Source organism: Macrotis lagotis, chromosome 6, assembly GCF_037893015.1.
Source record: "Macrotis lagotis isolate mMagLag1 chromosome 6, bilby.v1.9.chrom.fasta, whole genome shotgun sequence".
In the NCBI taxonomy this organism is placed as follows: domain Eukaryota; kingdom Metazoa; phylum Chordata; class Mammalia; order Peramelemorphia; family Peramelidae; genus Macrotis; species Macrotis lagotis.
Window position 1 is genome coordinate 82,907,793 of NC_133663.1, and position 13,480 is coordinate 82,921,272.

Consider the following 13,480-nt stretch of genomic DNA (forward strand, 5'->3'; position numbering starts at 1 on the left):
TACACATTCATAATTCAGGTATATATACATAAATATACATATATATATATATATATATAATACAAATATAAAAACTGGTGAGATTACATTCTGATATTTCAGCATAATCATAATCAAAAACATTTATTTTGGGATGTTTTATAATTTTTCATATTCATAGGGCCATGAAGAGGAAACAACTAATTGTATTTATTATTCTTTCTCTTATGGGGACACTCCAGGTGAATTTGGCATTCCTGAGGGAATGGTGTTTTCCATGCCAGTAACATGTGAGAATGGAATATGGTATCCTTGTGTGAATTTGACTGAAACTGAATTAGCTGAAGATGTTAAGGGTGCAATAATCCATGATCTTGAACAGGTAATTTTTTTTGCTAATGTAACTGGGGAGAGGCAGAATTGATTCCGTACAAATCCCAGCTCAGATGATATAGAGACAGATGACAAGGTGTTGATGTTGTAACAAAGGCCATGATCCCTTTACAAAGTATGAAAACTTCTCATGCTAATGGATTCAGAAGGGACAGTGCAGTTGGCTAGGCTATAAGTTGATCATCCCTTTCAAGATAAGCCTTAGAGGAAGTTGAAACAATTCTAGAACAATTCAGTCAAAGAAGAACGCAATTCTTTAGTATTGGAAGAGAGCTTCAATTCCAACCTTATTCTTGTCTGATTGGCCCAAACAACCTAATTCTCAATGTTGGCTCTCTTCCCTGTGGCATCTGCCTCTGCCTATGTGCTCATTCTCAGTTCCACAGAAGTTCTGGCAGCCTCCCCTTCTCCATACCATGTAAGATTATACTATTACATTAATCATTAATTTGTGATACACCCTTTTCCTTTCATTTCTCCTAAAACCCAACTCCTGAAAAGATTGATCAGACTCTGAAGAGCATAGCTGATTGATGAGAGTGCTCCTAGTCTTCAAGGAACATGTTCATTTGGACACCACCGAACTCTGAGACCCAATTTCTGTTTAGAGAATAAATCTGGATTCACCTTTGCCAGGGGGAAGAACCACCCTGTCCTTGACCCCCTCCATTACAGTTTAGGGCAACCCAGCTCATAAAGGAGAAAACTAAGTAGAGAGAGTTCCAGATGGCTTCTTCTGTCCAGATGCCTTGAGGTGATCGAGTCTCATGATCAAGCCACATTCCCAGTAGGAGGAAATGGTCAAGATTTTTTTGGGGGGTGGGGTTTGCAAGGCAAATGGGGTTAAGTGGCTTGCCCCAAGGCCACACAGCTAGGTAATTATTAAGTGTCTGAGACCAGATTCGAACCCAGGTACTCCTGATTTCAGGGCCAGTGCTCTATCCACTGCACCACCTAGCCACCCCAATGGTGAAGATTTTAACCTATCTTTTCATTAAATTTCTACCAAAGAAGGTAGAGTTTCACTTGTTATCCTTGGGGTCTTTGATTACCTAGAGAAACCATTGATCAACTTATTATAATTTATTATAAGCTAACCAAATTAATATATAGATATTAATTACCCAGAAACTCTTTCATGTTTTTCATTTATCACAATTTTCCATCTGTCTCAACTAGACCTGGTTTCTTTTTCAAATCTGGACTCTTGAACTATTCTTCTATTCGGTCCCCAGAATGTTATTCATAATTCTTCCAAGATGTTTCTTCCTTTCTTATTCAGTCAAGAGATTTGTGTATACCTCAAAAAAGGGTTCACCTGGTATGGAATCAGGTTTTTTGGGTTTTTTTTAGATTTTTCAAGGCAATGGGGCTAAGTGGCTTGCCCAAGGCCACACGGCTAGGTAATAAGTGTCTGAGGTCGGATTTGAACCCAGGTACTCCAGACTCCAGGGCCAGTGTTCACTGTGCCACCTAGCTGCCCCTTGGAAGCAGTTTTACAGTTGGTTTAATAATTTATCAGCTCCTTTTGTGTGATAAGGTCCTGGGTTTTCAAAACCAATTCCCTTGTATTCTCTTCCCGGCTAAACAGAAGAATTCATTTTGATCCTAAATACAACAGAGAGCCACTATAGTTTGTTGAGCATGATCAGATAGATCTGTGTTTTAAGAAAATACTGAGCTTTGTAAAAGGGAAAAAAAGACTTGAGGCAAGGAGATCAAATTATGAGACAATTTGAAGATATGATCAAATGATGAACTATCTCAAATAATCATGTAAATCATTAACAGTCCAGGTGAGAGGTGCTAAGTTTTGAAATTAACGCTATTGATACTGTATTAGTGTGAAATAGCCTCAGCGCCCAGATTCTTGTTGTAGTTTTGATCTGGACCTATGATTTCATCCACAATGTAGATTAGCATCTTAATCTGCAATTTTCAGTCTTAGAGAATCACTTAAAACACACTGAGGGGTTAATTGACCATCTCTAGGTATCAGAAGTGAAACTTTGCCCCAGTCGTCCTGACTCCAAGGACAACCTTTGGGGAGGAAACATGGTCTATAGAGAATACAGGTTTTAGAATTGGATAAACTAATTATAGGTATGGCCAGGTGGCACAATGGACTAAGCCCCAGCCCTGGAGCCAGGAGCACCCGAGCCCATATCCGGTACAAAAAGAGAATAAATAAATATAAAAAAAATGTAATTGGGAAATATATAATAAAGTATATAAAAATAAAAAAAATTAAGAAAAAAGAATTGGATAAACTAAGTTCAAATCCTATCTCTGAGGCTTTAATACTTGTGTGATCTAGGACTAACCCTCCTGTGTGCCTCAGATTTTTTCCTACCAAATAGAAGAATTGAACTAGATGGTGTCTGAGGGCTCTTCTAATTCTAGAGCTGTGGTCCCCAATGCACAACACCATGATGCCTCTTGAAATGGCAGATTCACAGAGAACATAACATATGCACAAAACAAAAATACAAAGAAATATAAAAAGAACATGCAACAAATACAAGGCCAGAACACTCAGAAAAAGCTTCACGGATTCTCTCTGAAGAAAACCTCAAAGGAGATCCTAATACATGAAATTGTGCTCCTGAGATTTAGAGTACAACCTCCCAGAGTGATGACTTTGAATGACACCACTTAGTCCAGGATACCCTTTCTAGATTATTTGGGAAGAAATGATTCATTACTTTATAATCACACTTCAAATTATCTCAGTGCCATTTATTTGCTCTGTAACCATTTAAAAGAGTCAGTAAAATATTTTATTTTAAAATTTGACTAAATTAATAATATTGATCATGAAGAGATAACATAATGTTTAAAGAGCCAGTTGTTTTGATCAGAAGGATCACTTTGTACAAGCTTGCCCTCTTGTACATAGTAACTGCATGACCATTTGTACAGCAGACCCAGACAACAGGAGTTGTTGAATTATTCTTGATCTTCTTTGACAAAGGGGGTTTTTCATACCAGTAGTTGTACACTAGGGAAATCTCCAGTTGAGACCAAAAAATTGGTGATTGTTGATTATAGTATCTGTGCTCTAGTCATGTCTATTTCTTTTTTAACAGGAAAAGCTAATTGCATTTGGAGAAGTATTAGCTTACCAGCCATATGTTCCAGGTAAAAAATTTAGATTGAATTTAAAAAAGATGTCACAAAAGAAATACCAAGGTACATATCATAAAAAATCTTTAAAATATGTACCCCCCCTCTGCAGTTAAATTTTATAATTTTAAAACTTAGTTCACTTAGGATATCCTCAGATGTCTCATAACAACAATAATAATGATGATGATGACAATAACAATAATTGTATAGCACCTCCAAGCTGTGGTGGTCACCCTGTGCTCTCCGAGTCTATGCCAATGTGATATAAGCTCTGATAAACTAGAAAGGTTTTTGATATATAAGATCCTTAAATAACTCTTAGGTCTATGGTTTGGAAAAACACCATCACAATAATTGTAGGATAGTAAACTGAATGAATAATTAAATTTAACCAATATGTTGTCTTGGAGTTTGTTACCTTGAATGTTTTTTTTCCTAGAGGTGATCTATGAATTCTTTCAATTAGAATTTCATTTTCTATATTCATAAGTTCGAGGTTGTGCTCTTCCATTATTTCCTTCATTACAGTGCTAAGGGTTTTTGTTTTATTTTGTTTTGTTTTGTTTTTTGTCATTTCATGTTCTGGGAGATCTATGAACCTTAAATTGTCTCCATACATCTATCTTTAATATCATAATGTTCTGCTTGCTTAGCAAGCATATTTTTCCTAATGTTAATGTTTTTACTTCTCTTCTAGATTGTCCTTCCCTTCCATATATTTGCATTCCCTATCTTTAGTCTTCTTTTTGTTTCTTTGATTAGACTTGTCATCAAAGTTTTTCTATTTTGTCCATTATTTTTGCTGGCTATAAATTCTGCTTTCATAATTCTCATTTCTCTTTTGAACCAGTCAGAAACAGTATACTGTTGTTTGTGTTCTCAAATTTCAGAGGGTTCTCTGTCTTATCAAGTGCTAGATCACTGGTCTTAGTTTTGTAGTATTTATTTGTAGACTCTGGTATTCATATAATAGACCTAGAGGTCCTATTTCCTTCTGCTGCTGCTACTATTTTTCCTGTTAAACTTATCTAGTCATTGTCATCATCTTGAGTTTTCTTCTTCCTGAAATCTTATTTTCTAATATCTTCTCCTCTAACTGTAATTTCCTAGGTTTGTTAGATCTCAAACTATCCCAGCCTCTTCCCCCTCTAGGCAATGCATAGGAAACCCAAGAAAGTAAACAACCACTATGGTAAAGTATAAAAAATATGATGATTTGTTCATCTATTTTTAAACATTTTATTTTTAATTTATATATTTTAGTAGCTGAAATCATACCACGTGAAAACAGAGTCAGAATCCAAATTGATGATAACGAGGAAGAAGATCAAAGGGAACAAAGTGGTAGTAATTGATTTATTTAAAAATTATCCATTTTCATCCCTTAATGCTAAAATTCAATCTTATGGAAATATAGAATGTGTTACTAGTTCATAAAATAGGATCAAAGAATATTACTTGCTGATCCTTTTTACAAAAATGCAAAGATCTATTGAAATATTTTCCATTCTTCAGAAGAAATGCACTGTTGAAGAAAACAATTGTCATTGATTTAGTGTGTCTACTCTGTGGAAGACATTATAGGATATACAAATAAGTTTCAAGTTTTAATTGGTTTAATAGTTTAAAACTGAGCTAAGATGTTTCGAACAAGTCTGTATTTTGTTTAAGAGCTTTAATAACTCTAACTACATAAGACTTTTGGAACATCCTGTTTATCTTAAATTTGGTTTCTACCTTTGGGAAACATAGCCTAATCTAGTTAGGAAAATAAAACCTATATAAGGGAAAAGTTAACTAACATGATGTTACTACTAATGGCAGTAACCCCCAAAGCATTTAGGATGCAGAAATGATGCAGAAAATAGGTATTCAAAAGAGTTCTTTTTCCAAGGGGTTGGGCTGGGTACCAAAAACAGAGAAAAGGAAAGAGAAGGGGATGTAACATTTTAGATAGAGGGAGATATGTTCACAGTACAAGTTGTTATTTGGGGAGTACAGGCTATTTTAGCCAGAACTGAAAGATGAAGAAAATGAATTAGTTGAAGGTTAAACTGAAAAAGTAAACTGAGATTGTGGAAGTCGAGGTTAAGGAGTACAGTCTTGGTAACAAGTAGGTGTTTGGGAGCCATGGAAACTTTAAATGTGGGAAGTGATCACTGAAATGGTTTAGAAAGATTTATCTTGCATAGTGTATAAGATGAACTGACATAGGAGAGAGTGAAACAGAAAAAGCATGTAGGAGACCATTACAGTAGACCAGTAATGGCTGCACTGGGGGTCTGAGCCAAGGGTGAAAAAAAGGGGATTCTTTTAAGGAAAAAGATCTACTGATTGACAGTGGATATGATACAAAGACAGCTGCCCAGAGGAATCAAAGTGTTTTGAGCTTGGATGACTGGAACAGTGATTATACCATGAATAGAAAGGGGGAAGAGGTTAGGAAATAAGGATTGTTTGAGAAAGAAGGTAAAGGAATGAAATACACATTGATATGATTCCTACCATGTGCCAGATTCTGTGATAAACTCTTTTCTACAAGTATTTCATATTGATGTTGAAATTAAAATGATCCTTACAACAACTTTGCAAGGTATAGGGGCTATTATTATTCCATTTTACAGTTGGAAAAACAGGCAAAGAGAAGTTGAATGACTTGCTAAAGAGTCATAAACCTAGTAGCTAAAACCAAATTTGAATTCAGGTCTTTCTGATTCCAGGCTTAGTACTCTGGCTGCTGTGTCTTAGTGGAAGACAAAGTGTTTGAAATGATGCTGGGAAGAGTGGGTATTGATGTTTGGCCAGTTAACTAGAAATTCGTGACTAAAGTTCAGGTTGAAAATTCAGATTTTTAAGTCTTTCACATAGGCTTGATCATTGAAATTGTGTGTGAATGAATGAGCTCTCCAAGTGAGAGAGGAAACTGGAAGTTAGAGGAGTATGAACATTTATAGGGTAGAAGAATAGAGAGAAACTTGAAAATGTGATGTAAGAGAGGTCAGAGGGGGAATAAATGAGGCTTTTATGATAGGATTTAAGGGAGAAGACAGTTTTTTAGAAAGAATAGGCTGATAAACAAAGCAGCATTTCTACTGAGATGTCAAGGACCAGAAAGACTTAAGAAAAAAGCCATTGGATTTAGTGATTTAGATAGGGGTCATTGGTGACATTTCAGATCACAGTTTCAGAAGAAAAGAATGTGCTCGGTATGTAGGAGGACTAAGGAAATAGTTGAGGATGAAGAATTTGAGCAGTGAGTTTAAATGGAAGTTAGTTTATTATTAACATTTTCCAAATAACAAAATTCTGTAATTTCTTTATATAGGTAGGATCTGTGTGTACACATAGCCACATTTACTTAGATGTGGGTAGCTGGGTAGGTCAATAAATAGAGCCTTCAACCTGGAGTCAAGGTGATCTGAGTTCAGATCTGGCCTCAGACATTTACTGGCTGTATGACCCTAGGCAAATCTCTTAACCTTGTTTGCCTCAGTTTCTTCATGTATAAAATGAGCTGGAGAAGGACGTGGCAAACCACAGGATCTTTGCCAAGAAAACTCCAAAAGGGATCAGGAAGAGTCCGATAGGACTGAAACTACTGATCAACCTCAAACAACATGCATATTTATGTAAATTAATATTTTTAAGCATCTACCTTGTGCCAAGGCTTTGTTCTAAGTACTATATATGGGGAGAGAGAGAGAGAGAGAGAGAGAGAGAGAGAGAGAGAGAGAGAGAAATATTCATTGAAGGAGGAATACTGAATTGAGCTAATCAGTTTCAAAATTGATTTCATTTAAAATAAAAACATTTCTGTATATTATAATTAATGTATTCTTATGAGTTAGTTTCTTACCCCTTAAAATTAGATAACAAAATTTTGTTTGAATGGCCCTCAGTTTTCTCATTTATAAAATGAGGTTGGGCTAGATGGTCTCTAAGGGACTTCCAGATCTGATAAATGATAATATTGATTTTATTCTTTTCATGACTTTATTTTTTGTTTCTGTTTTTTCCTGAACACTTCTTTGGGATACCTTCTATAGATATCTCACATCATAGTAACCAAGAATTCCTAACAGGTAGGTGACAGACATAAATAAAGCTGATACTGTATTTGTGCGATGGCGTCTCTGTTAATTGTTACTTGTAAAAGTGGTCCAATGGAACCAAGTTGTTGGAAATGAAGCTTGGGTCCTTCCCACAAAGTCCCTCAGGTATACTTGTTCACCCCTCAAAGGAAGTAGGTGCTAAATGTTATAGACCTAGCCAGTGGAGGATGAGGGGAGAGGGAGGGAGGAAGGTGCCATTGATTCGGAGACCAACTTTATATTAATATGATCTAACTGATAGTAATGAAAAGCCAATTAGAATTAATAAATAAAAAAGGAACCCAATATTCCCTGATAAGAAGCCCAGATTTCAGGTTATATATTCTAAAGTTCTTCCATGTAATTAATTCCCTTTAGTATAAAATTTCCATTCAAGAAAATTTCATTGTATAAGGAATCAGAGCTTCGTATCTAATTTTTGATTACTTCAGAATAGCCTTTAAGAATTTTATTTTTCTAAAAAAAAATTTATTTTTCATTGACATCCAGACCCTAAACAATGCCAAACAGGAACCAGGAAAGCTTTCTCTATTATGGACCATTAACTCATAGGAAAAAAATCTCCAATTAATCATCAATTAAGCAGGATGGTGTATATATTTACATTTTTATGTTTATACATGCATATATCAGACAGTAACATAGGAACTTAGGACAAAAATGAAACAGTTCCCATCCTTAAGGAGTTAACATTTGAAGAAGACATTATGCTTATAAGTATGTAAAAAATAAATACAAGGCAGTATTTTGGGAGAAGCTAGGTGGTGTCACAAGTGTCTAGACTGGAAGTCCTGGAGTCCGGAAGACCTGAGTTCAAATCTAGCCTCAGACACTTAGTAGTAGTGTGACCCTGGGCAAGTAACTTCACCTTGTTTGCCTCAGTTTCTTTATAAAATGAGCTGGAGAAGGAAATGGCAAATATTCAAATATATTTATCAAGAAAATCCTAAAAGGGGATCATGAAGAGTTAGAAATAACTGGGCAACAATATTCTGACTACTATTTGTATTAAAATTTCTTTTTTGAAATAGATTAAAGCACTCCCATCTCTGAACTGTTCTTAAAAAGGTATGTTTTTCTTGGGGTGGATGAAATTAAACAGTATGTTGAGGCAAAGCCCTCAGCTTTCTTAATCCAGTTCTAGAACAGCCAAACACTGACGGTGGGGGGGTCTCCTCATTCCACCCTTCCCAAGTTTCCCTTCCTATATGTGTTCTTTCAGTTTAAACTCGGTCTAGGAGCAGGACTGAGCACTTTGGGATTGGTGCTGCAGAATGAACCAGGGAGCAGAGTAGATCTAGAACAGAGAATAGCATTGGCTGTAAAACTAAAGGGGGGGGGGGGTCAATCTGAAGTGGAATCCACATCAGAGCAGGGAAATTGTTGGTGTTCTGGAAGGTTTAGGCTTCATTTTACAGTAGTATTGTAAAGAGCTAATCACAATAATGTAATAAAGTGAGAAAATGCTGCATTTAGAGGCGGGAGACAAGTTGGAGTTGGAGCTCCGTGGCATTGGGCAAGTTCTTTTGCCTCCCAAAGCCTCAGCTTTACTATCCATAAAATGGAAAAAAATGCTCTCTGCCATGTATAGCTCACTGGGGTGTTGTGAAGATAAAAGATAATGTATGTAAATGCTCTATTATTACTATTGATAGCTGTCAGAGCATAGGTAGCCAAACAGGCACTTAAACTGCTTATATTGCCTCATTCTTTTCTCTTCAGGAATGTAATTTGAATCCCTGGATTACCAAAAGAAAAATTCAGGTGAAGGATGACAAGTTTGGAAACAAAATATGATGTACCAGAGGTTGTATATGTCCATTGTTGGGAAAAATAATGGAATGAGAGACTGAGGTGACTTTTAGAATATTACAATAGGTAACTACATTAATATTAATGAATTGTCAAGAGGAATTTATTTCCCACCTGTATTGACCTATACTTATTTAATTTGTAAACAGTAGTTCAGTATTTTCAAATGAATTATATGTATATTTTGAAACAAAAATATAATAAATTGTGTAATATAGTTGAAACCATTGGCTAGACTTTAATTAACTACAAGTTGCAGAAGTTAAATCAAAATCCACATAAAATTTGAAAGAATCTTAATAATTTTTTTAAAGTGCCAATTAAGAACTTCCCCATCCCTACTCACTGACCATTTTCAATCTTCTAATGTCTGTCCCTTTTGCATATTTGGTAAATGACTGGTAGGATATATGTATCCTTCTGAAAGTCTTAATCAAAGGAGACAGTCTCAGAGATTTATATTATTTCATTGATGTAGTGAAACAAAGCATTTCTAAAACACAACAGAATTTACTTAGTTTCTTTTTACAGAGAGCATTCATCTTAATATTTTTGCAAACATAATTATGTCTATTTCCCAGCATTATTGCTGACAATGCATTTCTCAGAATGGTGGAGAATGACAGCAATTCTGTTGGAAAAACTGATGAACCAGCCCATTTCTAACTACAAGAATACTTCACTTCCATTCTCCTCTATACTGTCCTCAGTGTCTGAAAGATTTGAATGATATTAGAAGGGAAATAAAAATAAAAATCATTACTTAAAAATTCTTACACTCAAAAGCATTGCAAAAAATTAGGAAATGAACCCCACCCCCAGCTCTCTCCATTCTTTCTTATTTTACTTAGCCAGTGTTGTCTCAAGAGGACATGAGGAAACATGAATTCTTGACATGGTATAAAAATGTTTGCAGTCAGAAAAAATGGATTTGAATCCTAGAACTACCTAAAACATTTAAGACTAATCACAGCTCTCAGGGCATCAGTTTCCCCCCCTGTGAAATTAGAGAAATAGACCAGACAGGTGTTTTGAAGTGTTGGTTAGGGATGGGGCAGCAGACTTGTAATACCATTGGCATAGTGAGGAAACTGCCTTTACCATTGCATTTTGGCAGCTGCTTTGTATAGTCTTAGAGAGCTCCTTGAGAGCTTAGAGGTTAAGTGACTTTTTCAGGGTCACACAGCAAGTGTGTGGTCAGAGTTTGGACTTGAATCCAGATCTTGACTCGGAGGCCAGCTCTTGACCCCCTAATTCAATATTACCTCTGGGTAATATTCAGCTTAACATTGTGAGATTTTAATATTATTCTAACAAATAATTGGAAATAAAAACTTTTGATTATCTCTGTTAATAAATTTTACATCATGGTAATGATGTGAAGAATATATGTACATATTATCTACATACTACACATAGATAATAGAGTCATTAGAAAGATCAGGATACAGGGGTGACTAGATGGCACAGTGGATAAAGCACCGGCCCTGGAGTCAGGAGTACCTGGGTTCAAATCTGGTCTCAGACACTTAATAATTACTTAGCCGTGTGGCCTTGGGTAAGCCACTTTAACCCCATTTGCCTTGCCAAAAAAAAAAAACAAAACCTAAGGAAAAAAAGAAAGATCAGGATGCTTCTCATGAGTTACATACTTTTGTGAATAAATACATGATATCTCTCATTTATATACATCCTATTCAGCAAAGTTCCTTGGTTCAAACCCCTGGACAAATTACTCAACCCATCAGTGTCCCCAGGAAATTTTGTCTCAGAGTAGATGATGCTACTGCTACTGCTAATAACAACATTTATATATCACCTACTCTGGGCCAGGTACTGTGGCAACCACTTCAAAAATATCCTCATTTAATCCTCACAACAACCTTGTGAGCTAGGTGCCATTATATCTTCATTTTACAGTTGAGGCAACTGAGGCAAACAAAGGGTAAATCATTTAACTCAAGGTCACACCATATCTGAAATTGTACTGAACTCTAGCACTTTAATCTAAAATACCATATAGCTGCCTCTGACCAAGATTGGTAGAAGGAGCTTCCTTATTGCTTAGAATCAATCAGTCAATAGACAAATGAATTAATAAAGAAATTTGAATAAATGAATGAATATTTAGATAAAGACATTAATAGAAAAATATATTTAAAGTAGCTTATATATGGAGGAGCTATTGGCATAATAGTCCCTCTCTAAATTATAGTAATCAAAAATAACAAAATTCATCTCAGAGGAAAAAATGTCAAGAATAGCAAGGGAATCGATGGAAAAAAGCATGAATGAAGGTATCGTAGCCATACCAGATCTCAAGCTCTATTACAAGATGATAATCATCAAAACAGCTTGATACTGGCTAAAAAATAGGAGAGGTGGAACAGTGGAATAGATTACATATATAATGCACAGTAGTATGTGACCATAGTAATACAATGTTTGATAAAAGTAAGAATCCAAGCTTTTGGGACAGAAACTATTTCACAAAAAATTGCTGGGAAAATTTGACATTTCACACCATAATACCAAAATAAGGTTAAAATCTGTACATAATTTATACATGAAGGGTGATGCTATGGGCAAATTAGGAATTCATAGAATAATTTTCTCATATAATCTATGGATTAGGGAATATAATTTATGATTGAACAATAGAATGAGAGAGATGTAGAAAAGAAATACAGGATGTAATATATATTATATACAGGATGTAACATATTTTCTATAATTTTGACCACATTCAATTTTGCACAAAATCAATGCATTCAAGATTAGAAGGAAAACAGAAAAACTAGACTGGGGGGAGTGATTTTTACAAATTGCTTTGATAAAGACCTTATTTTCCAAATAAAGGGAACTAAGTCAACTTCATAAGAATACAAGTCATTCCCCAATTGATAAATGGTCAAATTTATCAGGAAACTTTTAGCCAATAAAAAAATAAAAACTTTTATAGTCATAAGGAAAAATGCTCTAAATCACTTGATTAGAGAAAGGAAAATAAAAACAACTCTCGAGATATCACCTCATATTTATCAAGTTGGCCAATATGAAAAAGGAAAATGACAAACAGAGGATATGGGAAAATTGGAACATTATTGCATTGTTGATTTATGAAGTAAGAGAGCCATGGTGGAAAACATTTGGTGGAGTTATTCCCAAAGGGCTATAAAACTTTGCACACCCTTTGACCAAGTAATTTAACTGCTCAGTCTGTATTCAAAGAAGATTTTTTTTTTTTTTAAAAAGGGAAAGGACTTGTATGTACACAAATATTTATAACATGTCTTTTTTGTGGTGGCGAAGAGGATGCCTATCAATTGGGCATGGCTGAATAAGTTGTGGTATATGATTATGAGCAGAACCAAGTGAACACATTGTGCCCAATAACAGAAATATTGTACAATGATCAATAGTGAATGACTTGGCTATTTTCAGCAATACAATGATCCAAGACAATTTTGAAGGACTAATGTTGAAAAATGCTATGTACCTCTAGAGAAAGAACTGGAAGTCTAAATGTAGATGGAATTGAATTGTTTTTTACTTATTTTTTGTTATTTTGGGGGTCTATGTTTTCTTTTGCAACACACCTAAGATGGAAACATGTTTTGCATGTTGGTACATGGATAACATAAAATTGCTTATATTCTCACTGAAGAACAAAGGAAAGGAAGGAGGGACAAAATTTAGGACTCAAAACCTTTTTTGAAATAAATGTCAAAAATTATTTTTACATGTAATTTGAAAAAATAAAGAGTCATACTACAATAATCAGGAAAATAAGAGGGATAATGGATGGCACACTGGATTCAACTTCTGACATTACTATAATTAGTTGGATGACTTTTGGCAAGTTTATTTATCTTCTGGATTTCAGTTCCCTTCTCTGACAAATTAGAGGATTGGACTAGATGATCCCTGAGGTCCCACCTCACTCACATTTAATAATTCTAAATGGAAAAACAAATCACATCATTTAAAAATGTTCAATTTCAAATTAGAAATTTCATGAGCAAAATATAAATTTGTCTGACTGAGCATGGGAT

The 13,480-nt window shown here is 35.0% G+C and overlaps 1 protein-coding gene across 6 annotated transcripts in view; it reads left to right on the forward strand.

Moving 5' to 3' along the window:
- MDH1B (malate dehydrogenase 1B) overlaps positions 1-11,186 on the forward strand; it is a 44,095-nt gene extending 32,909 nt beyond the window's left edge. For 3 of the 6 annotated variants that reach the window (XM_074191524.1, XM_074191527.1, XM_074191529.1), the window contains 6 exons: positions 222-361; positions 3,462-3,513; positions 4,765-4,848; positions 7,548-7,583; positions 8,645-8,681; positions 9,336-10,204. In XM_074191524.1, the coding sequence (XP_074047625.1) occupies positions 222-361; positions 3,462-3,513; positions 4,765-4,848; positions 7,548-7,583; positions 8,645-8,649 (317 nt within the window). In that variant the 3' untranslated portion in view covers positions 8,650-8,681; positions 9,336-10,204. Of the gene's footprint in view, positions 1-221; positions 362-3,461; positions 3,514-4,764; positions 4,849-7,547; positions 7,584-8,644; positions 8,682-9,335 lie in introns of all 6 variants that reach the window. The other 3 variants (XM_074191528.1, XM_074191526.1, XM_074191525.1) reach the window with 3 other exon arrangements.
- Positions 11,187-13,480: the final 2,294 nt, after the last annotated feature.